Genomic DNA, 24,985 nt, shown 5'->3' with positions numbered 1-24,985 from the left:
TCACCTATGTAATCATCTTAGGTGCAGTTACCAAGTTCAAAAAATTTAACATTGATACAAAGGGCTCTGGTTTTTATTATTAACTTATCTAATCCTCTCAGCAACCTTAGGAGGTAGGGAACTATTGTCATCTCGTCTTCCACGTGAGGAAACTGAGGCTTCACAAAGGTGAAGTCACTTAGCCCCAAGGCTAAGAAGAGGAAGAACCCTTTTTGAACTCTGGCCCCGTGGCTTCATACTTGTAACCACTGTGCTGTAATATCCCCTTTCGTCAGGAGGGTGCCCCAAACTGGGAACCAGGAGCCCTGGGCTCCTCCTCAGTCTGGCTCTCTTGCTGGCCCTGGTTTGGATCTAGTCAGCACACTGCCGGGTCCCTCCTGAGCCCTGGGGACGGGAGAGGTGGGGAGGTGGGCTGGGACCTGAGCTGAAGGAGCAGCCTCCCCACAGGTGAAGCTGCTCAGGCTGGCCAGGACTCTCTTTTCAGGTGCCCTCTAGGCCTTGAGCCTGCTGTTACCCGAGTTTCCTCTCGTTGGGGCTATGGGATTTCACCTCTCTTAACAGCCAGAGAAACAGGCTTGAGAGTGGAAGAAAAGTCACCCAGGCAGCGGACTTGGCCCAGTGGTTAGGGCATCCGCCTACCACATGGGAGGTCTGTGGTTCAAACCCCAGGCCTCCTTGACCTGTGTGGAGTTGGCCCATGCACAGTGCTGATGCACACAAGGAGTGCCGTGTCACGCAGTGGTGTCCCCCCATGTATGGGGAGCCCCACACGCACGGAGTGTGCCCCATAAGGAGAGCCGCCCAGCGCGAAGTAAAGTGCAGCCTGCCCAGGAATGGCGCTGCACACACACACAACAAGATGACACAACAAAAAGAAACAGATTCCCGTGCCGCTGGCAACAACAGAAGCGGACAAAGAAGAACACGCAGCAAAAAGACACAGAGAACAGACAACCGGGGTGGGAGGCGGGGAGAAAAATAAATAAATAAATCTTAAAAAAAAAAAGGTCACCCAGAGCGCTGAAGTATAGAGACATCCATGGGGGAAATTCCTCTAATAGAGAAATTCCTCTAGCTCGTAGTAGCAGAGCTTTTGCTATGCATCTGCTCTTGGCTCCCTCAATTACCGAGAGCATGGAGGATAGGATTCCACTGGCCAGATGAGCAAACCGAGGCTCACGGAGGGGAGATGCCTCTCAGGGGAGAACCAAGTCAGGGGCTGAGGCAGAAGCAGCCCTTGCGCCTGAGGATGGCCCAGCCTGGGTGACCTTAACCATCCCGGGCCCCCACCCCCTTCCCAGTGGACTTCAAGGGGCCTCCCGAAGCTGGTTCCCATGGACCTGAGCGGCTGTGATTCAGTTTCAGGAGTGACTTGCAGTGGATCCTCTTCTGTGCTGACCTGCCCTCCCTCATCCAAGAAGGTCCTCAGTACGTGCCCCGACCTGGGCCCCCACCCCCTTGCCTGCCCCTGCACTCTGAGCATCTGCCATTTGGGTGGGGGGAGGATTGACCCAGGTGGGCCGAAGAGAGGGAGAGGGGAGCTGAGCGGACGGTCCTGAATGCCTGGTAGTAAACAGATTGGGAACGAGTGAGTGAGGTGATGGATGGCCGCACAGGTGAACCTGGCCCCTCATCTCTGACTCCACGTGGGCACCTGCTCCAGGAGGCCCGTGGAACCTCTTTCCCCATCACACCCTCCAGCCCCGAGCCCTTGCCTTGGCCATCCTTTGTCTCCTGAAGGGGGAGTCAGGTGTCCCCCCCAGACCTGGGAGAGGGGAGGGAAACTTCCCCAGGGCAGCAGACCTGTTCCTTAGACTCCAGCCTCCAGGGCAGAGAAGGCCCAGAAAACACATGACTTGGGGGTTGAGGGCCAGGCCCCCTGCGTGTCACTCCCAGGTGCGGGCTGGTGGCCTTGTGGATGGCAGGCACACTCCTGGTGCCCCCCGGCGGCATCCCCCTAGAGAGCCTCGTGCAGGTGGCCAAGGAGAGAGGCTACACCGCCCAGGGGGAGATGTTCTCAGGTGAGCTGTGGGGCGGGGAGGGGCCCCTCTTGGCTCTTCACTAGAAGGAGCTGGTGCAGCGCCATCAGGGACTTGAGGGGCTCGCCTCCCGCTCCTCAGGCCCTTCTTCCCGCTCAGTAAGGCTGAGTGGTCACCAGGTGGACGCTGGAGCCAGCTCTGTCACCTCCTAGCTGTGGGGCGGTGTACATCAGCTTGCCCTCTCTGTGCTCATTTTTTACATACTTACCAAGGGCTGATGGCAGTGGTGAGGTCAGAGGCGGCGCACCCTCGACATGGCGCCAGGTGGGCAGTACTCCCACTCTGCCTCTGCTCTCACCCTGCAGTGGCTGACATGGGCAAGCTGGCCCAGGAGGTGCTGGGCTGCCAGGCTGAGCTGCTCTGCGGCGGCCTGGGTAGTCCCAACAGAGACCGTGTCCTGCAGCACCTGATCGCTGGACAGCCCTTGCTTATCCCGTATCCCAGGGCCTGGGCAGGAGGGTGGGGATTGGGAATGGGAAGGATCGGTCCCTGGGCCACACTGCAGCTTTGTCCTTAACACCGGTGCCAGCTATGACGAGGACTTCAACCACGAGCCGTGTCAGAGGAGGGGCCACAAGGCCCACTGGGCAGTGAGCGCAGGTGGGTCCCCACCCCAAGCCACGGCAGCTGCCTCCCCATCCCCACATTCTCCCCCAAACAGGCTGTGTACTCCTGAGGCAGGGACCAGGCTGGGCCACCCCAATCTCCACAGGGCACCTGGCATGGACCTGACAGGCGGCAGTTGCCTCAAGGGTCTGCCGAGCAGGGTTACCACGCACAGACTTAAAGACCAGACAGCCTGGGCTCCAGGCCTGGCTGAGACACTTCCCGGCTCTGTGATGCTGGGAAAGTGTCTTTACCTCTCTGAGCCTCCATTTCCCCATGAGCAGAGTGGAAGTGGGAGTAACCCCAGAGAGCAGGTAAGACGCTTAGAATGGTGGTACTTGTTACACTTGCTCAGTGTTGGCTGTCGTTAGGCTGTTATCTGTTGTGCTCCCTGCCTAAAAGGAGGCAGGAGGTGGGGAGGGGAACTGGGTGTGGCTTGGAGGGCTCCTCTGAGCATCTTGACTTCTCCGCAGCCTGCGTGGTGGGGTTTCCTCAGTGAGATACTGGCCTCTGCCTCTGTGCTGCCCACATCTGCCCAGCTGGGGGACAATGACCTCGTCAGCTTGTCTGTAATATGGGTATCGAGCCAGCACCTTGCCTGGAGAGTTGGGGGGTAGTTGGGGGGGACCCCAGCACAAACCTGGCAGTCAACCACCTCTCACAGCCTCCTTCTCTCCCCCAGGGGTTCTGCTGGGGGTGCAAGGGGTGCCAGGCTGTGGCTACGCTGAGGACCCTGAACTGGCAGGTCTGTTCCACCCGCTGCCTGGCATGCTCTGCCAGCTACCATGCCTGCCAGAGGAAGGCTCCCCGGGAGCCGTCTACCTTCTCTCCAAACAGGGCAAGAGTTGGCACTACCAGCTGTGGGACTACGACCAAGTCCGGGAGAGCAACCTGCAGCTGACAGACTTCTCGCCCTCACGGGCGGCCGACGGCCGGGCATATGTGGTGCCCGCTGGCGGGGTGCAGGCCGGCCTCTGCGGCCAGGCGCTGCTCCTCAGACCTCAGGACTCTAGCCACTAGCCCGCTGCAGCCCTGACGCGCCAGCCGGGGCCTCACCATGAAGAGCTCTATGAAGCAGACCAGGGCTTGGGGCTGGACCTCTGAGGGCCACCAGCCCAGAGGTTCCTCATGCGGCTCCTCCTTCCCCCCAAACCTATCACCCCCCGTGTGGGCCCCTGCTCTTCCAGGCCCTGATTAGAGTGAGGAGCCGGACAGGCGAGATCGCTTCACTCCAGGTGAGACTCAGAAAGGAGACACTGCGGCTGCAAACCCCCCTGCCCCCCACATCCCTTCCTCTCTCACCATTGACCACCGTCTTCCAAACCACCACCATTTCTCTGGGCATCTGAGGAACCCTTCACCAGGCACCCCCCTGCCGGCCTCCCACCCCCAGTCTAATCGCCCAGGGGTTTGAGGGAGCCTTTCACAGTGGAGACCAGGTCACGCCACTCCTGCCAGAGACGCTGGCCGCCGGGTAGAGCCGAGGAGGTGGCCCCAGCTCGCCTCTCCTCGTTCCGGGCTCTTCTTCCCCACATGTTCTGTCCTCCAGGTCCCTGAAGTGTCAAGTCTCCCTGCCCTCTGCCCTTCCCTCTTGACAAGGACCACTCCTTAACCTCCTCACCTTGACTCTGGAAAGATGCCCTCAGCCCCAGGCCAGGCCCGCTCCCCACTGTGTGTGCTCTCAGTGTAAAAGCAAAAATCAGGGGTCTGTGAGAGCAGTTCCACATGCTGGCCGCCTTTCTCGTCACCTCATCAAATCCTCCAGCCCTAGAGGGAGTCCTATATTCTCCCCATTTTATAGCAGGGAGCCTACGGCCTGGCAAAGTGGAGTCACTGGCCCCCAGCCCCACGGCTGCAAGTGGCAGGGCCAGGCCTCTGGCCAGGCCATCAGCGCCTCACCACCACCGGCTCCCGGCTCCCTGAACTGTTATATCACAGCACCAACTGTAAAATGTATTCTTCCCATCTGTCTATCTTTCTGGACATAAATACATACATGGTGTGTGTGGCTATGAATTAGTGAGCTCTGTGTCCCAAGTGCCCAGAAGAGTCCCACTTAGGGGATGTGTACAGTGCAGTAGTTCTAACAAGTGAACAAGGTAAGGGAAAAGTTGTCCTACCCTGCCTGACACCCCGGCTGTTGCTGTCTGCCCGCTGCACTGACTTGGGAGCCTGAGGGCAGGGGCTGTGGTTGTCTCAGTCACTGCTGCGGCCCCTGCATCACCCAGCCCAGAGCCAGGCACGGGACGAGCAGCTTGGTGAATGCTGGCCCTGCGCCAGCCCCTGCCTCAAACTGGTGATCAGCCCGTTACCCACCCAGCACTCATGCTCAGGTGGGGCAGTTTGAGCCCCGCACACCCCAGATGCAGAAGCAAAACTCCACAGAGTTGACTTTGAATGGCCTGTTTATTGGGGGCAACATGGGGAAGGCAGAGAAAAGCCATTTTGCCTCCTACTCCCCCAGTGCCACCCCATCTACCAACTACTTCTATAAATAAGTATAAAGGTCAGTAGAAAAGGAGCGCATCTTGGCCCTGGAAGACAATGTTAGAGCTTTAGTTTAGGGAAGAGGTAGTGCCTGTCCTCCCCTAGCCCACCCTTGTGGGCCAGGAGGGCAAAATTGCAGGTGCTGGGTGGGGCATTTGCTACATCTTAGGGATCTGGAGTCTTTGGTTTGGACTGGGTCGTAAACCCAGCCCTCCCGATGGCGTATTCCCAAGCGAGGCAGCTCTGGTTCCCAAAGAGGAATCCACCTCTGCTGCCTCTGAAACTCCTTCGTGCCACTGCAGTCACTGGCGAGGAGGAGGGGGTGGGCAGGAGGGAGGTCCTGAAGCTGAACATGGTGCCCCGGGGAACCAGTGCTGCTCCCAGCGCTGGCACAGGTGCTCCAATGTGGCTGTGGTTTGGTCTGCAGGTCAGAGTTCACTGAGGAGTGGCAGTGAGCTGGGGGAGGCACAGCTCTCAGGTGGTGTTGGCAGCGTGCCAGGGGCAGGTGGTTCCATGTCCTGCCCCCCACAGAGCCTCTGTTCTCAGCACTCAGGCCTCTAATTGAAGCTGTTGGGCCCTAACTCGCCTCAGGCAGACACAGGCAGCACCCACGTTTGTTCACAAATGTCTTCTGGGGAACCAAAGATGGACTCTGGCAGATCCTGGCCTCAGAGAGCCCATGACAGCTGGGAGGGGGCCAGCAAGGAAGCCGTGATTACAGGCCACTCTCAGTCAGAGGCGGGCAGCCTTGCCTCATGCGTGTATCTGTGACATCTGAATTGTGTTCCAACAGGGCAGGCCCTAAGAAACCACCCTGGCTGGACAGGCACCCAGTTCTGGTCCTGCTGACTGGCTGTGATTCAGCCATGACCTGCTCCCTGGCGGGCCCTTGCCACCTTGACATCACAAGAGAGCCGGAGCTACCTGGTCTCCACACCCGTCTCACGTGGCGTACCACACACCCTGCCCCACCCCTGGGGTCAGCTCCCCGGCTGCCAAACTCAGGCCCCCATGGCATCTCAGGGCTCCTTCACCCAGACTGGCCCCATCCAATAAATAAATCTGGTGGGTGAGTGAGCAGGTCAGCTCTGGGCCAGCCCCTGCAGGAGGAGGATCATGTTGTCCAGGCCCCAGAGGTAGCCATCCTCGTGGTTGCCCTCAGCCCAGGGCAGCCGGTGGCTGAGCAGCTGGTGGTCTGGCAGGGCCACTGTCTTGCCGAAGTCGATCATCCAGACCTTGGCCAGGCCAGTGTGGTCGTGCACAAAGAGGAGGGAGCTGCCCACCACCTGCAGGGGAAGAGGCGGAAGATTAGGGGAAGGCGCAGGCACTGGCCAAGGCCCTTCCCTGCCAGGCAGCAGGCAGGGTGGTTGACAGACGCATGAACTCTGGAGCCACGCTACCTGGGTTCAAACCCTGGTTTTGCCACTTACTGGCGGCATACCCTTGGGCAGCTGACTTAACCTTTCTGTGCCTGGGCGTCCTTATCAATTAATCCATATAAAGTCCTAGCACACGGAAAATGCACAGTAAATGTTAACTGTGATCGTCTTTTAAATGCTAGCAAAATCCTGACTGAGTCGGGAGGGCCCAGTGGGGACTGAGAACTGGATAACCTTCCCATGAAAAGGCAACTGCTCAGCCCTACTGGACTACCAGTGGTAGCCTCGGGCAAGTGGCTTCCATTCTCCAGGCCTGTTTCCTCAACTGCAGAGTGGGACACACATGACAGTGCCTGCTTCCTGGGGTCATGGTAGCGCTCCATGATGCACACACCCGCGAAGCGCCTGGCAGTGCCTGGCACACAGCACACTATCAGAGCTATTGTTGGTTTTTTTAACTAGTAATTGTAGTTTCCTTCCCTCCATCTAACTCTGTTTACAAGCCCCTCCCTGTTTTCTAAGTTCAGTGTCCAAGGCCACAGCTCCCAGAGGACAGAGATCGGCAGGCAGGTGAGCAGGTGCCAGTCAGAAGAGTTGACACTGCCCTGCTCAGGATGCTGTCCAGATTTGTCATGTCTCCTGATTCATCCAGGGAAACCGGAAATCCCGATTTTGGTGTGAAGTCCCTCAGGTATTAAATGGTGGTAACTCATTAAAAATGTTCAGGCAAGAGCAAACATGAGGACAGGTGAGAATATGGCTCCAGGAGGCCCCTGTGTGACTTCCCTGTGAGGCTACGGCAGCAGCAAGGCCGTGGAGGGTGACTTCTGATACGAGCAGCTGCGGCCGCCCTGCTGCGTCAGTGGGCTGCGCTTGTCCTCGGTGGTGGTAACCTCTGCTCCCTGAAGAAGCCAGTGGGGCAGTGCTACTCCACCCCACCCTGCCGATGAGGAGCCTGAGGCCTCATGAGACCAGGCTCACGTGGGCAGGGAGTGACAGGACTGGGACTCTTTCAGAAAGTCAGTGGTATCGGGGAAGAGAGTGAAACTTAAAGAGAGGAGAGAAAACAACAGGGAGAGAGGAATAGAGGCAGGCGGGGAGAAGCCAACACTTCAAGAGGACACAGCCCCAGGGGGACGAAGGCTTCCAGGCTGGGCAGAGGGCAAGAGCCATCAAACAAGGAATACATGTAATGATAATTATACATCATAGTGATTATAAAACAATTGTAACAGCTAGGCATTAATCACTTTTATGGCCAAACATTTTCTCTACACTTATTCATCTTACACCCTCAGTAGCCCTATAAAAAAGGTACGGTTGTTCCCCCATGTTAAAGGGGGGGAGGAGAACTGAGGCACAGAAAGGCTAGGTCATTTGCCCAGGTCACACAACTAGTGAGAAGCAGAGCCAATCCTCAACCCCAGGCTACCTGGCTCAAGTCCATGCTCTTAATTGTTTTAACTCCCTGAAACCCTTTTTGCTGCCTACCCTGAAAAAGCAAACCCCAAATCTTGTGACCTTCTTTACAAAGCTTTGACCTGTAACCCTGTCAATGGTTTTCCCCTCAGTGCCATCTGGACCCCAACACCCACACTCCCACAGGACCCCCAACCCCTGCTCATGGCAGCCAAGGCTCACACACACCTCGTGGGTTTTGAAGAAGGGGGAGTTCTCCAGAGCTTCACGAAGTTCTTCGAGGCGTGCCACGTACTTCCTCTGGGCATCAGAGGGAGGGTTTCTTGGTTAGCATAGGGACTTTGTGGGACTTTGCCCATCTTGGGATCTGACCTCACCTCATACCCCCAAAGGAGTGGGCAGACCAAGCCAGAATGGGATAAGAGGAGCCAAGGGGAAAACGGGGGGGACACACACACAGTGCAGTAGATTACGTGAATACCCACAGATCTCAGCAGCTCCTCCCAGCAGGAGGGCCTCTTCCCCCTTCCCTTTACTCTGGGCCTGGCCATGTGACTTGCTTGGGACAGTAAATCCTGGCAGAGAGGCTGCACCAAGGCCTTGCCTTTCCTTATTCCCTTGGGCCCCTGCTTCCCCCAGGAGAACAAGCTCAAGCTTGACTGCTGGATCCGGAAAGCCTGAGGCCGAGTCATGCACCAAGACGGTGACCCAGCGCCAAGTGTGTCGGGGACAGCCAGCCCAGCTGAGCCCCCAGCTGACCCCACGTCTGAGCGAAGCCTGCCAATGTCAGCCAAGCCTGGCCCGGAGCCCAAGACCCAGGTCTGGGGAGCAGCAATAATGGCGGTTGTTTTAAGCTGCTGAATTTGGGGGTGGTTTGTTACAAAGGGTACAGGGTCTGCTCACCAGGATTCCCCGGTCCCCGTCCACAAAGTCCTCCAGTGCCTTTGTCACCTGCTCCCGTGCCTGTGTCTTCTTGAAGTTGGTGTTGCAGGTGCCATCGGCTTTCTGCAGGGCCAGGGGTAAGGGGACTGTGTCCAGGCTTTCCCTTCACATCCCCAGCCCCGAGGAACCTCGGGCACCTGCCCAGTCAAGTCCCATCCCTGAGCCCTTCCGACAGCACGCGGCCCGAGGAGCCCTGCTCAGACGGAGCACCAAGCCCCGTAGCGACAGGCCCGCCGGCGCCTGGGGCTCACCTTGACACCCTCCACTCGGAAGCCCAGGGTGGAGGTCGAGCTCACAGTCTCCCTCCACTGCATGTAGCGGGCCTTGGTGACTGCACCCTGATCATGCTCCTCGGGGGTGGGCGCCCCGGGGTCCACAGCCACCATCTTCTCGTACATGTCCTTCCGGGGCCGGGGCCGTTCTCGTGCCTTCACCAGCTCCTCCTCCAGGTAGGTCCTGGGGACGCGGAGGATGTGACAGAGGACTTAGGAAGAAGAACAAGGCTGAAGATTTATACTCCCTAATATCAAGACATATTATAAAGTTACAGGGTGTTATTGGCACAAGGATAGACAAATAGATCAATGGAGCTGAACAAAGTCCATGAAGATATACGCACATACATTTACCCAATTTATGACCAAGAAGACACTGCAATTTAGGAGGAAGAGGAAAGTCTTTTCAATAAAAGGGACTTGGTCAATAGGATATCCATACGGGGTGGGGGGAGAATAAGCCTTGGCCCCTACTCACATCATACATGAAACTCTATATGGACTACAAATCTAAAGGTGAAACTTAAAGCCATAAAACTTAGAAGAATATACAGGAGAATAGCTTCATGATCCTGAAGAGGGCAAAGATTTTTTAAACTCAAAAACCACTAACTATAATGAAGAAAACTGACAAACTGGGCTAAATTAAAAGTACTTCTGTTTACCAAAAGACACTTAAGAAAATGAAATGACAGAGGTGGAAAATAACATATATATTATACCCACACACATATACATCCAATAATGGACTTATAACCAGAATACATAAAGAATTACCAATCAAAAAGAGTCCAACAGAAAAATAGGTAAAAGACTCAAACAGGCACTTTTCATCTTTTTAACATATGAAAAGATGCTCGATTTCTTTGGTCATCAGAGAAACAATTAAAACTACAAGATACCACTATGTACCCACTTGAATGATAAAAATTTAAAAGACAGACAATACTAAGTGTTGGCAAGAATATGGAACAACTGGAACTTTCATACCCTGCATGGGAAAGTACCTTGGGGGAAGCATTTTGCAAATCTCCTCAGCACTAGGAAATTGGAGGCCCACCCCCAAGCCCCCATCCCTGCCCCCACCTGCTGCCCATCTTGCAGTCCATGACGGAGGGGCCCTCAAAGTCGGCCAGGAGGTCTTCCATCTGGTTGAAGGCCTGGCCATCCCGCTCCACCACACCATAGTAGGTGGGCACAAAGGGCCGCAGGGGGTCCCTCATCAGCTGCTCCAGGCTGTGCTGCTCATACTGACAGAAACGCTTTAGAATCCGACCATTTTCTCCGGCCTGGAAGTTCCCTATGGACAGTAGGGAGAAGAGAAGGGTCAGAAACCAGATCAGGAGGAGCGTCCCCATCTCCCTGATGCACCAGGCTCTGGTTGCCATCCCCTTGCCTGACCCTTCTGCAGCGCTGTCCCTCCCTCCCTGCAATGCTCAGGACCAGGGACGGGGCTGGGGGGCAGGGTCTGTTACTGAGGTCTGCTCACAGCAAGTTCTTGCCTCACCTGTTTTGTCATTTTGGATGGTGAGTTCATGATCATCTATGGGAGTTTTGTGAGATCTGTGTTGAGAGCCTGAGACTGCAGAGCATATGTGCATTTGCTTCTGCCTGGAGTCCTAGGATGCTAACAATCAGGGCCTATTTAGGGGAATTTCTAAATCTGGGGTTTCCTGGACCATGCAGATAGTGTAGATGAGAATTTCAAATTTTTATTGGGGGAAATTATATTTTCCAAAGGTGACTGTAATCACAACTACTGTACCACATGTTTTTGAGAATTTTGCTATCCCCCACCAAGAAATGGAGTCTAATTCTTCTCTTCTTGAATCTGAGAGGGCTTGTGGCAGAAACTAGGCTGCCTATCTTCAGTCTGGGTCAGGAAAAGACAATGCCACTTCCACCTGGTTAACCTGCCTCTGCAGCCCTGAGCTGCCCTGTAGGAAATCTGACTGTCCCAAGGCCACCATGTCATGAAGAAGCCCAAGCAGCTACCTGAAGAAACCACATACAGCCTTTCTAGGTGGCAGCCCAAGCCGAGGCCCTGCCACAGCCAGCAGAGGAGGAAATGAAACCCAGAGTTCCCAGCTCCCAGCCTTCGAGTCACTCTAGCTGAGTTCCATGAGAAATTGTGGAAGAAGCCATCCCCGCTCTGCCTTGCCTGAATTCCTGGCCCCAAACCTATGAGCATAATAAAACAGTTGTTTTATTCCACTGTCTTTTTTTTTTTTTTAAGCCATCATTAAGTTTGGAAGGATTTTTGTTTATTTATTTTTTAACTCTTCAATAGTAAGTACCATCCACATAAATGGCAGGCCTGTGTTTATGCAGTCTTGGCAAGGGGGGTGAGGCTTGTCTTTTCTTCCACTCGGATCTAAGGATAAACAAGGCAGATCCCTGAAGCACACCTGGACCCACCCCCTCAGCTGTCCCACAGATGCATGAGTGAGAATAAGACTGCTCCTTTAAGCTGCTGGTGCTGGGGGGATTTGTTAGGCAGTGCTATTGTGATACAACCTGACTGACACAGTGGCCACTCAACCCAAGCCCCTTGGGTGTCAAGATTTGAAGGAACTCCCAGAGCAGTTTTAGCACTAGCATTAGCCCAGCATCCCAGTCTGGATTCCATGTCTTCATCATTTTTGGCCCCTGAGGATTCCCTTACATTCTCAGTTTTCCATTTATGCTTATTATGTTTCATCCATCACTCTCTCTTTTTTTTTTTAAGTCTTTTTAAAGACTATCTACCATATTGTCAGAAACAGCAGTCTCAGAAGTAACAAAGCAGAGTTCTTTTGAGATCAGCTCATAGGATAGTAATGAAGCGGGTGGGGTCTGGAGTCTGACGTCGCCCAGATCCCAGGTTTGCCGTTCGCTGGCGGTACCATTTAGCAAAAGCGACTCCACTCCTCTGAGCCTTAATTTTCTGACCTGGAAAATCTGAACTTAAAATTAAACCTAACTCCTAGGGTCAATGGATCAGAAAGGTAACATTTCTTGAGCACTTACTATATGTCAGGTGCTGTTCTAAGCATTTTATATCTACCAACTTATTCATTTTTCACTGTAACCTGATGAGATTATTGTCCTCAGTTTACAGCTCGGAATACCAAATCACAGAAGAAATAAGTCACTTTTTTTCAGTCACACAGCCACACAATGGAGAAGCAGGGATTTGAACCAGGCCAGTGAGCTCCAATGTCCTCCCTGCTGGACCCTCTGCTATACTGATTCTCCACCTTGAAGACTAACATGAGTTTACGGGAAGCACTGAGCACAAGGCCTGGTAGAGAACAAATGCTTGGTTTGTATTGTTCTTTCCTGTTTTCCTGTCAAGCTCTTTTTAAAAAGGAGTTTCCGTTGCTTGGGAGATGTTGTTCAAAAGGCAGCAGAGCATCATGGTTAGGAGCCAGGCTGCCTGGGTCTGCCGCCAAGCTCTGCCAGCGCCAGCTGTATTTAGGCACATCGTTTCACCTCTGGGAGCCTCAGTTTCTTCAAGTGGAAAACAGGAAACTCATATTTCCCTTCTAGAGTTACTGTGAGGATTGAAACGGTTCAGATGTATAAAGCACTCAGAAGGGTGCCTGGTGCACAGTGAGTGCCAGCTGTTTGTATTCTTACTGTGCATGAGGCACTAGGGAAAAATAAGAAACACACCATTTATTGAATGCCTCCTATGGGGCAAGCACTGAGAAGAAATTTGAATCACATCAGCTTCTTGAGAGTGTTCCAGGAGCTTCTATTAGGCTCAAGGTAAAATGAAAAACGAAGCTTATCTATTGAGCTACTTTGTGCTGAGCTAAGCACTGGAGAAAAAAAGAAACGGCAAGTTATAATTTATTGAATGAGTGCTATGTGTGGGAAATACTGTGCTAAGCTCTGGGTAAAGGGAGTAATCGTGGGATACACGTTGAGTACCTACTGTATGCTATGCACTGGGCTGAGATGAGCTAGAAACATTGTGCTACATGCTGGGGACCAATCATTATAACTGCTGTTTATTGAGGGCCTACTGTGTGCTGGACACAAGGGAAGGATGGGGAATGGTGACTTCCACTTATGAGGGGCCTGTGTCTCAGTCCCACCATAAATTTTGATCTTTTAAGCGTTCAGTCAACCCTACAAGGGAAGTATAACTAACTCCATATTACAGATAAGGAAACTGAGACTTGGTGAGGGAAAGTAACTTGCCCAGGGTTATCCATGAAAAAAGGGCAGAACTAAGATTTGACCCCAGGCCCATCTGCCCCCAGAGTCTAGGCTCGTCCCCACCACTCCAGGATAGTAGGGAACAGCCCCTGGCCCCGATGCACAACGGGCTGGGCCCAGTCCAAAGCGTTTCCCGTGACAGCCCCACGACGTGGGGACTAACACCAAGCCCTTTTAACAGATGGAGAAACTAAGATTCAGAGAGCTGCCCCTTCCCAGGCCCAGGAATCTCTCCCCAGCTCTGTCTGCCTGCACCCCCCCACAAGTTCTCACCAGCATGTCCAGACAGCTGGACCCAAGGGTAGTGTCTATAGAAGGAGACCACGAAGGGTGAGTACTTCAGAATTGTCTTCAGCTTCTTCCACGGCTTGTTCTGTATGGGCAGAGCAGGGGGAGGTCAGGACCAAGCAGGGAGGGATGCTGAGGTGAGAGGAGGAGGGATGCTGAGGTGAGAGGGAACAAAGTGGATCTGGGGCTTCCCAGGGTCACTGTTTCCAAGCGTGCTGGGGTGAATGGGTCCCACTTGGTTCAGCAATCACAGGATACCCTCCTTCCCAAAGGCCTCAGCAAAGGTGGGAGAGAGTGTCTGTCCATTTCTCTCTGCCACTGTCATCACTTTCTTTGTATCTGTGTTTCTCTGCATCTGTCCTCCTCTTTATGGGTTAGGATAGGCTAGGCTTTGTTGCAGTAACAAGTCTCACCACTACCCACCCACCCCCATCCACGTCCACACACCAGAAATGCAGAAGCTCCATCTCTGCCCTGAAACCAGTCCAGACTTTCCAGGGAAAAAGGTAGAGGCAGCTGATGGATGGAGGCAGACCCACAGAGAGAGCCAGAAATGGAGACACAGAGAGCAAAGTGACAGAGACAGACAAACTCACAGGTGACAGTCATGAGGGTTGTTTGCCAAATGGTTCCAGCTCTTCTCCCTTCCAGGAAGATCCCTGACCTCTTGAACTTAGGTTACTGACCTCTGCTTTGGCAAATGAAATGTGAGCAGAAGTGTCACTTTGGGGTGAGAGCCTCAAGGGCCAGGGCGTGACTCTCCATGTTCTTTTTCCTGCTGTCGAAGCGGGACAGTGGGCACAGCTTGGGCCCCCAAGTGAGAATGGCAGGGAGCAGAGGCCCCTCACCCTTCCACCACTGACACATGGTCAATGTGTAACATAAACAAAAACAAGCCTTCATCAAATTTCTGTTGAGTATACATTCCCACAATTTATTTTTTTTTAAATCCTAACTCAAAAGGGAAAAAGGCTCAAAAGGACATTATTGGGACATATTTTAAAAAATGGTATACAGGCTGTAAGCTTTATATAAATGTTAAGTTTCTTGAACTTGATAACTGTACTTAAGGTGGTTACTGAAGTGAATAATATCCTTGTTCTTAGGAAATGTACATGGACAGTATTTAGTGTTTAAGGAGCATGATATATACAACCTACTCTCAAGTGTTCAGATATGGATTAATAAGTAGATAGACAGACAGATGGATAGATAGAAGGACAGATTGAAGGATAGAAAGAATGATATGGTAAATGTGGCAAAATGTTAATATTGGTGGATCTGGGTATCTGGGGGGATAGGGCTATGGTAGAGTTCTCTGTATGGGGGTTGCATTGTTTTTGTAACTGTCCTGTAAGTTTAAAAATATTTCAAAATTAAAGGATTTTTTAAAAATAATCTGGGAAGCGGACTCGGCCCAATGGTTAGGGTGTCTGTCTACGACATGTGAGGGCCTGCAGTTCAAACCCCAGGCCTCCTTCACCCGTGTGGAGCTGGCCCATGAGCAGTACTGATGCACGCAAGGAGTGCCGTGTCATGCAGAGGTGTCCCCCACATAGGGGAGCCCCACGCGCAAGGAGTGTGCCCCGAAGGAGAGCCGCCCAGCACAAAAGAAAAGTGCAGCCTTCCCAGGAATGGCGCCGCACACATGGAGAGCTGACACAACAAGATGATGCAACAAAAAGAAACAGAGATTCCCGTGCCGCTGACAACAACAGAAGCAGACAAAGAACAACACCCAACACACCAAATAGACACAGAGAACAGACAACTGGGGTGGGGGAAAGGGGAGAGAAATAAATAAAATAAATCTTAAAACAAAACAAAACTTTAAAAAAAAAAAAAAAAGTAATCCTTTGTTGTTCTAAGTCACTGAGATTTGGGGGTTGTTTGTTACTACAGCAAATCCTGATCTACCCTAACACAGAGGTAGACACAGTCAGTAAAAAAGAAACACAAATACAGAGATAGAAAGAGACAAAGATACACACAAAGAAAATAATGATAAAGAAAGAAAAAGATACATAGCTGAGACAGAGAGAGAGAGTGAGCAACCAAGCAATAGAAAACCAAAAGAGTAAGCACAAAATGGGGATCTAGTTGTATCATACTGACTGCACCAAATGCTTCCTGAGAAAGGTTAGTATCTGATTCTCACACACACACAGAAAGACGCTATGCAAGTGCACAGCAGGCCCTTAGCAAGTACTGGGAAAGGAGGTGTCCTCCAAACTATGTGGAAGCTGTCCGGCTCAGCACCCCATCCCCCACCCGCAGGGTCAAGGGCATGTTCTCCCCACCCCTTCAGAGCCCAGCTGTCTAGCAGACATCTAACTGAGGACAGGAAGGTCAAACAGGGAGTCAGAGTGCTGGACTGCACCGTTCAGGAAAAGCTATTCCCTCCCCCCTCTGACTGCCAGCCCAGGGGAGGAGATGATTAATAAAGGTTCCTGTTTACGAAGCACCTGGAACATTCCAGGCACAATGACAAAGACTCAGTGTGCTATAACCTACTTAATCCTAAAAACACAACCCCAGGAGGATTGTTGTGTGAGTGTTACAGAAGAGGAAAGAGAGGCTCAGAGAGATGAAGGCACTTGTCTAACATCACACAGCATGGTGCCGGCTTCTAGCTTTCATCTGACCCCCCACTCTGGGGCTTGTCCTCCACACGCCTGCTGGACTATAAGTTCGTGAGGGCAGGGATGGGGTTATCACAGAGCAACGTGTGCCAGCACATGGCCTGGCTCACAAAAGGTGCTCAGAAAACATTGCTTGGCTTCAAGGAGGTTAGTTGAGACTCTTTTTATAGTGGCTTTCTCTCTTTTTTCTTAGATCTGATAGTTAGTTCTGGGCTTTCTCAAATGATTTCAAGATGGTCTTAACTCACATGTCCCCTCTTCCAGGGAGCCTTCCTTGATACCCCAGAGGTCCGGACAGTCACAAAGCCCTGAAATTCCCTCATCCTGGCCCTGACCACTCTGAATTGTCACTGACTGGTGATGGGTCTGTCTCCCCCCACTGGCCTGGGAGCCCCATGAGAGCAGGGCCTTGGGCTGTCCTGGTCACTGCTGTGTCCCCAGTATAGCCAACAGAGAGCCAGACATATAGGGAACAATTTGTTGTCTGGTTAGGGGACAAGATAGATGTAAGAAGGAAGGAAGGAAGGAGGAAGGGAAGAAGGGAAGCTGGGCCTTCACAGTTGGACAGGATTTCAAAATTAAGCGAGCAGGAAGCAAGGGTATTCTGGGCACTGGGAACAGCTTGAGCAATGTGTGGAGGCAGGAGACGGCAGCAGGGCGCTCCGGGAACAGTGTGTACTTTGGTCTAACTGCAGCAGAGGCTGTCAGGAGGGGAAAAGGGAGAACCTAGGAAGAAGTCTGAAGACAGAGAGCACTGAGCCCAGGATGAGACCCTAATGCCACCATGAAGGCCCTGGGGAGCCATGGAAGACGCCAGAGCAGATGAAGTGAGTGGTCAGAGCTGGGCCATCAAGGTAGCTTCGGAAGAAATGAGGAAAAACTGGAGACCGGGGGGGGGGGGGGGGAAGCTAGGAAAATATCCACGTGGCAGGGATTAAAATGACTGGACTTTAAACTCAGTCAGAACCGAGTCCTGGCTCTGACTTGTCCTGGCTAAACCTGGGCAAGTGATGGTACCTTTCTATGTCTCAGTTTCCTCATCTGTAAAATGAGAGTCATAATAATTCCAACCTGATAGTGCCATTAGGAGCAGAGAGTTGAGGGATATAAAGCACCTAGGATAGTGTATACAGTAAGTGCTCAGTAAGATTAGACTATGATCATTATTTGTGAAAAGCACAGTGGCACAGCAGTTCAAAGCACAGGTTCTGGATTTAGATGGCCTGGGTTTGAGTCTCACCTGTGTCTTTCACAGCTGTCCTTGGACAAGTTTTCTGTGCCTCATTTTCCTCATCCGTAAAATGGTGATAACAGTATTATCTAACTCACAGGGCTCCTGTTAGGATGCACTTAGTTAATATGAGTTGGGCGCAAGTGGGTGCTAGCAATAATAACTGCTATTATTATTATTCTGTATCCTCTTTCAATTCAGCCAATCTGAGACGCCAAGGAGATGAGAGCAGACAGAAAAACGCCAGGGCAGAAAGCCCCAGAGGACCGGGGCCCTTGCCCCGGCACTGGCACATCGAGGCAGGTCCGTCTCTTCCATCTGTGCCCACAGGTGTTAACGCATCCCTAAAGCATGTGCGGAGAGGGGATTCAGGGCAGACTCAAGCGAGGGGCCCCGGGACTGTGGGAAAACTGGGGAGTATGCTGGCAAGTGGGTGGTGACGCTCCCAGCCACACGTGAGGCCCTCTGGTTTCACACTTGCCTCCTGCGTGGGCTCTGACCCTCCCTCCCAGAACCTGCCCTGCCGGGCCCTCCGGATTCACTGAGGCAGAACCACACCCCAGCTGGGGATGACGGTAGGTGGTAAACAAGAGTCTGCAGGGGCCCCCTTGGGGAGTAGAACCAGCGCTGGAGGAGGGCAAGGGGGAGACTTGGGGGACACCTGGCTAGGCCAGAGGTCCCTTAGCTTTGGGAGTTTACAGAGCCCTTTGGGACTCTGCTAAAAGCTGGGGGCTCACTCCCTAGAAAAATGTGCAAATGGACTAAGGGGTGGTGAAGGTTCACGGACCCTTTAGGCAGCCACAGGCCTCCGACTAAGAAACCTGGGGTAGAAAGTGCGCTCTTTCTGTCTCCCTATTCCAGTGTTCAGAGGATTTGACAGAAGTTACAGACCCTTGCTGCAAACATGTTTGTGTGTATACACACACAGACTCACACAACCTTATCACTTCAGGGGTTCCTCGGTGCCGTGAAGTTGGTCAGTTACCCTCCATTTTAGAACCCAGGACTGGAAAGAGTGGGGGGAGGGGAGGAAGAGAATTAGAAAGGGGGGTGCCTGGGTTGGTAACTGGGGTGTCAGAAGGAAGGTCAGTGGAGATGAAATTGCTGGTAGGGAACTAGGAAGAAACCCGGAGAGAACATGTCAGGCAAAAGCAGGGGGGACAAGGGTAGTGGGGATCTGGCTCAAGGGGAGGATGGTCCCACTCACCCCAGACCTGTCCTCGGGGTCGCTGGCACCTCCGCCTGTGGCCACCAGGTCATCCTCGGACTCGTCGAAAGAGGAGGCAGAGGAGAAGCCACCACCGCCCCCCTCAACCCGTGAGAGGGGTCCCACAGGCTGGGCCTCGGGCTCAGGGGTCTCAGGGGTGATGATGAGGCGGGGCACAGGACACAGGGGACTACAGTCCAGGTGTGAGCATAGGTGAGTCGCCAACTCCCCAGGCTCCAGTTCCTCTATTAGGCCATCTCCGCCAGGCTCCCCTGAAAGACAGTCTGTCCCAGGCTCTGAATGGAGGCCATCAGTATCTTCCTGTATCTGGGAACCCTCAGTGCTGGGCCGTGTCCAGGAGTCATCAGTATTTTGTGTTGGGAAACCATCAGGGCCAGACTGTGTCCAGGCTGTTTCAGTATCCTGTAGTGTTTGGGAGCCATCAGTGTAAAACGCTTTCCAAGAGCCATCAGCACTTGATTCTGTTGAGAGACAGGCCTCCTCTGGTGGAGTCTGGAGGCTGCACCTGTTCTGGGGGTTCCAGAAGCCAGCCCAGGGCTTGGCTCTCTCTGGCTGGGTCTGTGACCCATCGGTTTGGAGCTCTGTCCAGGGCCCATCAATGCCTGGCCCCGTCCAGAGGCTGGCCCTCTCTGGTTGAGAATGCGGGTCCGACCTGTGTGGGTCAGTCCAAAAGCCACCTCTCCCCGTCTCCGGCCAGGAACTGGCCCTCTCCAGTTTTGACCAGTGGCAGCTCCTTTCGGGATGTGCCCGGAGGCTGGATCTGTCTGGCGCCGTCTTTCGGCTGGGCCTCTCGGTGTCTGCTCCGAGACCAGTGGCCTCAGGATCTGCTTGTCCGTCTGTCCAGGATTTTGTCCCGCAGCCCTCCGTCCTCGGCACAGGTCCGAAGCCGGCCCTCTCGCGCTCGGTGTGGGGGCCGGACCCCTCGGCCCGGGCCCGGGGCCCGCCCCCCTCCGGCCGCCCCGCCAGGCCCCCTGCGCCGGGCCCAGGTCGCTGCTGTCCCGGCTGCCGCCGCCGCCCGCCTCGCGGCGCCTCCAGCCCCATACGGGCCGTCCCGGGCAGGGCTCCGGCCTCCGCCTCGCTCAGGCTCCCGTGGCACGGGCAGCGCCTCATACCCGCTCCCTCGGCCTGGCCCAGCCCCTCTGGCCTTTTTAAGTCCCGAGAGGGGTGTGGCTGGGGAGTCCCGACTCCCTGGTTCCGGCCCGCAGAGCTGCGGCGTATCCGGCCCCGCAGGGGTTAACCGATACTCCCCTTTTGGGGAAAGCCCCGAGGGCCCGCCCCCGGACATGACGTACTGCCGTAACGGGGCGGGGTTGGCCTGGCCCCGCCCATCTTTGGCGAAGGGGCGCGCCCCCGAGCGTCAGACGCGGGGCCGGGCCCCCCCTGAGCGCGTCTGGGTGCTGGCTGTGGGTGGGCCGACGTGGTTTCTGAGGCTGGCGCGGCGGAAGACCCCCGTCCCACATCCTCGAGTGCCCAGTTCCCTAGAACGCCTGGCGACGCTAGCCGCATACGCAGTTTTCATGCAGGGGTTGGACAGCTGTGGGTTTGAGTTCCCCTTCACCTCTTTTAAATGTGTTATCTTGAGTAGGTGACTTGCGTCTTATCCTTTCCACCCCACCCCCACCCGCGGCAGCTTCGGTTTTCTCCTCTTGTCAAATGAGGATACATAATAATGTTTAATTGTTTCAGAAAGTGTGTGTTCAGTGCCACAAGAACCTGGCACTTTTACCAGGGAAACGGGCCTAGAAAGTGAAAGAATTTGTCCAAGCACTCATAGTGAGGGACCAAGCGAGGACCACAGCCTCTGAAGCCAGGATGCCTGGTTTCAAGCCAGAGGGGGGCCTGTTCCTCAACAGAGCCAAGTGCTGATGGCTCCTGGAAAGAACTGAAAAATGATGGCTCCATGATATAAAGGGATACTGAAGGCCCCTGGACAGAGAGCCACATGCTGATAGCTCCCAGCCATAACAGGATATTAAACAGCCTGGAAACGAGATGGTCTTGATGGTTCCCAACAAAAGATGCTGATGACTCTGACACTAATTTCCTGTATGATCTTCCCCAAAAGACTTAACTCCCCTGAGTCTCAGTTTCTTCCTCTAAAAAAGGGGAGAGTGATGACAATTTTCTCGCAGGGTTGTTATGAAAATTGTTTATTTACAGTATTTGTGCATTTGCTTTGTGCCAAACACTGTACTCGCTGCTTTAGACCGCAAATCTTGTAAGTAGGGATGCTCATTATCTCACTGCATTGGCAGGGAAACGGAAAGGAAAAGCCGTGAGTCCAAGATCACACATCTAGGCTTTGTGGACTCAGATGCAGGCTCTTCTAAACTGAAGTCTGGGCTTTTGGTCTCTACTAGGTGACAACTTGCTTTTGAGACTGAGGGGAGTTGGAGGAAGAGCTGAAAGTAAGAGTATTTTTTGTAAATCAGATCATCTCCCTTCTTTGCTTAGATGCCCATCCCTGTGGTTTCTATCCCAATCTGGGTAAAAGCCACAGTCCTCACTGTGCCCCACCATGCCCTACAGGACCTGCCTCCGATCCCCCCCACCCCCACCTCCCCTTCCTCCCAACCTCATCTCCCTCTCTGCCCCCACTCACTCTGCCTCTTTGCTTTTCTCCCAAGATACCTAGCACCCTCCCACCACAGGGCCTCTGCACTGGCTGTTTCCTCTGCCTGGATTGCTCTTCCCCAAATATTCTCATGGTCCCTTCCTCCCATCCTTCAGGTCTTTGCTCAAACATCTCCTCAAGGAGGCCTTCCCTAAACATCCTATTTAAACTCACAATCTTTCCTCTACTCCCTGCCCCTCTTCCCTGCTTTATTTTTCTCTTTAATACCTGTCATCTTATTTATATATATATGCATTTATTTTGTTTATTGTGTCCCGTGTCAGAAGCCAACACCATGAGGACAAGGATTTTTGCCTATTTTGGTCCTTGCTGGGACCCCAGTGCCTTGAAAAACAGTAAGTGCTTAATCAAAGTATTGATAGAAAATAATTTTCCAAAAGTTTTTCTTTAGCCTATAAAGCACTTGCTCTGAACCAGGACCTGTGCTGAGCTCTTTTCAGACACTATTTTACTGTGCTTCTCTCATCAACACTGAGGAAGAGGGGATGCCGTGGCCTGGTTTTACAGATGAGGCCACTGAGCCTTAAACTTTTGCTTATAGCCACTGGGCTATTTGATATGACATCATGTATGTGAAGCATTTGGTGCCAGTGCAGCACAGTCAGCCACAGCCCTGTAGTGTGAGTACTGTCACAGGTGCTTTTAATATAATTTGCCCGCAAGGGTGAGCTGCCCTCCAGCTCCTGAGTCAGACCCTCCCTGTCTGCTGGGGGAGGGGAAGGGGGTTTCTATTTGAAACTGAGTAACACTGGGGAGGGACAGGAATACAGACACAGGGCCAAGGCTATAAAATGATTCATCTCTTTACAGACCAATGAGAAGTCAGAGGCAGGAGCCCCCTGGCACGTCATACAGGCTGAGGCCCAGAGAGGGTCGAGAGCTTTTCTGAGGTCACATAGCACAGGCCAAATTCCTGAAAAGAGGGAGAGGTTTGGGGCTGTGAGGCTCTGAGGGGGGAGCATCACATTCCTCACTCTCCTAGTGGTGGGAGAGGTGCCCCAGCCAGCTGTTTCTATTCCAGACTGTGAGAAGAGTGGTGAGTCAGCCTGTTGTTGGGAGAGCAGGCTTTATGTCGTCACCCCCCCCCCCCTCCACACACACACACCCTGATGGGCTGGGAGCTGGTTTCTGGGATGCCAAGGTTCCTGACTCAGCTCTGGGAATCTTGGCTTTGTGTGTTCTGAGAAATGTCAGGCCTACGGGAAACCGAGGGCTCCCACTCGCGCCATCCCACCAGTGGGCAGGGAGCAGAGAGAGAGCAGGGTGGATGAAGGAGCAGGGGGCTGTGTGCAAGATGCTGAGTGTCAGGGGGATTATGTACACGGGAGAATTGAGGGCAGTGAGGAGACAGTTGGCGAGCAAGGCAGGGGGTTTCTTGGTGCCAGGGAGGAGGTTGGGTGTCAGCATGTGGGTGAGCAAAATGGAGGGGCGACACGTTCAAGGGGAATGTTTGCTGTGAAGTATATGTGTTCAAAGGAGAGGTGTGGAGCGGGCCAAGAAGATACAGGGAGAAAGGAGGTGTTGGCCAAGAGACGTTGGCGCAGAGGAGAGGTGCGGAGTTTGTAAGGGAGAGAGGGTTGTTTAAAAAAAAAAGTGTAGGGAATGGAAAGGTCCGCCGTGTATCAGGCGCTTTACGGTGAGTGGAAAGGCATAAAAAGCCACGTGGGCGCCCAACCTAAGCCCCAGGAACACCGCGCAGGCCCCAGCGCCACCCTTCGGCCCCGGCCCCAGAGCCTTGGCCCCGCCCCGGGCCCGCCCCTTCATGCATAGCCTGGCGGGCTTCGTGCCAATCATCGGGCCGCTGTTTGCCATTGGCGAGCTGACCGGAGGGGGCGGTGTGCGGAGGCTCCCGGAAGCGCAGGAGGCCTCGCGCTTTGCGGACCCGGAGTCACGGACCTGTGGGTACCTAGCAACAGGGGGAAGGCGGTGCCTAGCAACGAGGGGGGCTCTGAGAAGTGGAAAGGTAGTCCTGGTGGATCTGTGGGTGTCTAGCGACGGGGGAGGACCCTAGCAACAGCGTGGGGTGGGACGGGGGGTAAGTGGGTTTGGGAACTCTGAGTTCCCAACAACGAGGGGAGCCGGGAGAAACTTGGGGGCGGGGTTCTGACAGGGAAAGAGGTCCTTGGGGAAGAGAATCATAAAGAGGGTGGACACAAGAGGAATGCCGGGACCAGGCAAAGAAGGGGGGACAAAGCAGGGAGGGCAGACCCACAACCCATACTCGAATCATCGCTCCTCTTCTCCCCCAGGTGATGTGGCTGGAGATGGGTGCTCTACTGCGAGGGACGTGTGGACCGCTGGGCCGGACTGTTGTTCTACCTTGTGGGGCCCTGGGGCCTGGGCCCCACTGGTGGGTGAGAAGTGGGGAGGGATCCCCTGGGGGAAGAGGCTGCGAGGGAGGCTTCTGGGGTTAAGTGGACAGAGAGGAGTCCAGGAGAGCCACTTCTCACCACAGTCTGTGTCTCTTGCAGGGGTCATGTCGGGGTTCTCAGACCCAAAGGTTTCATCAGGACAGGCCTGGTAGAGGCCTGGGTGAGGAGGACATTCGCAGGGCACGGGAGGCCCGGCTCAGGAAGACGCCCAGGCCCCAGGTACCAGGGCCCCGCCCCAGCGGCACTCCAGGAGGGCTGCTGCCCCCGGAGCTTGGGGAAGCGAGTGTCACAGGTCGATTGGGCTCCCTGGGCCTGGTGCTGACCTTCCCACCTGTGGACCTTTTCCCCATTTCCCAGCTGAGTGACCGCTCTCGAGAACACAAGGTGCCCGCTTCCCGCATCAGCCGCCTGGCCAACTTTGGGGGTAGGTGTGTCTGTGGAGAATCGTGACCTAGCCCAGTGGGGGTGGCCTGAACAGAACAAAGTGAAAGAGAAAGTGAGTGAGAACAGAGAGAAGAAAGAGATAAAGGCAGAGGCCCACAAAGCTGAGAGAAATAGGGGAACATAAACGATGACAACTTTTTTGTGAACTTCAGATGTGCAAGTTCCCATATCTGTACTCTTTCTGAACTGTCTCTAATGAGAGTTTATTTCCATTTTATAGATGAGGATATGGTGGATAAGAGAAGAGAAGTGACTTACCTCGAAGTCACACAGCAGGCTGGTCCAAACATCAGGTCACCACCTGCATGAAATAATTTCGTGGGTTGCAACCAGCATTTAAAAAAAGAAAAAGAATAGAATAGAAAATGGGAGTATGCTGTATAATACAGGAAAGTATTATGTTTTGAAACTTTTCATATTTTATCACAGTATAAAACCATTATATTTGTGAACTGTTGGTCTGTACTGGTTATTATGGATCGTGGTTCAAGTTTTAAAGATATTCATGGTAAAAAGAGGCAGTTCAGTGCAGTGGTTAGAGCCTTGGCACCAGGCTTCTGGAGGTATAAGGTCTGATTCTGCCCCACTTTATGACTGGGCAAGTCACTTTACTTCTCTAAGCCTCAGTTTCCTTTTCTGTAAAATGTATTTTTTCTTTTTTAAACCTATCTCATGAGGATGTGAGGATTATAATGAGTTCTTGTCTGTAAGGCACTGGGAACGGTACCTGGCATGTACAAAGGGGTCAGAAGATGCCAACTATGACTGTTTACAGAGGTGGTGACAGGG

At 53.5% G+C, this 24,985-nt stretch overlaps 3 protein-coding genes across 17 annotated transcripts in view; 2 read left to right on the top strand and 1 right to left on the bottom strand.

The window, feature by feature from the left end:
* The window catches only part of ACTMAP (actin maturation protease), a 14,190-nt gene extending 4,425 nt beyond the window's left edge, over positions 1-9,765 (top strand). For 3 of the 7 annotated variants that reach the window (XM_023588924.3, XM_023588923.3, XM_023588922.3), the window contains 4 exons: positions 1,360-1,428; positions 1,897-2,021; positions 2,345-2,474; positions 2,569-3,461. In XM_023588924.3, the coding sequence (XP_023444692.1) occupies positions 1,360-1,428; positions 1,897-2,021; positions 2,345-2,474; positions 2,569-3,016 (772 nt within the window). In that variant the 3' untranslated portion in view covers positions 3,017-3,461. Of the gene's footprint in view, positions 1-1,359; positions 1,429-1,896; positions 2,022-2,344; positions 2,475-2,568 lie in introns of all 7 variants that reach the window. The other 4 variants (XM_058280278.1, XM_004458977.4, XR_188206.4 and 1 more) reach the window with 3 other exon arrangements.
* On the bottom strand, positions 5,033-19,924 carry ITPKC (inositol-trisphosphate 3-kinase C). Its single transcript, XM_004458995.5, has 7 exons — positions 18,725-19,924; positions 13,630-13,729; positions 10,234-10,447; positions 9,124-9,328; positions 8,834-8,935; positions 8,159-8,230; positions 5,033-6,418 (listed from the first exon to the last, which is right to left on the bottom strand). The coding sequence occupies exons 1-7, from the start codon at positions 19,853-19,855 to the stop codon at positions 6,215-6,217; spliced, it is 2,028 nt and encodes a 675-aa protein (XP_004459052.1). The 5' UTR covers positions 19,856-19,924; the 3' UTR covers positions 5,033-6,214.
* Positions 16,758-24,985, top strand: part of COQ8B (coenzyme Q8B) — a 24,056-nt gene continuing 15,828 nt past the window's right edge. Inside the window, exons 1-7 of one of the 9 annotated variants that reach the window (XM_058280277.2) lie at positions 16,763-17,113; positions 17,719-17,820; positions 21,106-21,153; positions 21,644-21,715; positions 23,630-23,734; positions 23,852-23,971; positions 24,110-24,176. In XM_058280277.2, the coding sequence (XP_058136260.1) occupies positions 23,633-23,734; positions 23,852-23,971; positions 24,110-24,176 (289 nt within the window). In that variant the 5' untranslated portion in view covers positions 16,763-17,113; positions 17,719-17,820; positions 21,106-21,153; positions 21,644-21,715; positions 23,630-23,632. Of the gene's footprint in view, positions 17,141-17,718; positions 17,821-17,881; positions 18,093-21,105; positions 21,154-21,643; positions 21,716-22,402; positions 23,344-23,629; positions 23,735-23,851; positions 23,972-24,109; positions 24,177-24,985 lie in introns of those variants that run through there. The other 8 variants (XM_071209273.1, XM_004458985.4, XM_071209271.1 and 5 more) reach the window with 8 other exon arrangements.

This window comes from Dasypus novemcinctus, chromosome 18, assembly GCF_030445035.2.
Source record: "Dasypus novemcinctus isolate mDasNov1 chromosome 18, mDasNov1.1.hap2, whole genome shotgun sequence".
Taxonomy (NCBI): Eukaryota; Metazoa; Chordata; class Mammalia; order Cingulata; family Dasypodidae; genus Dasypus; species Dasypus novemcinctus.
The sequence above is the reverse complement of the archived record's forward strand: the minus strand, read 5'-3'. Positions and strand labels throughout refer to the sequence as shown.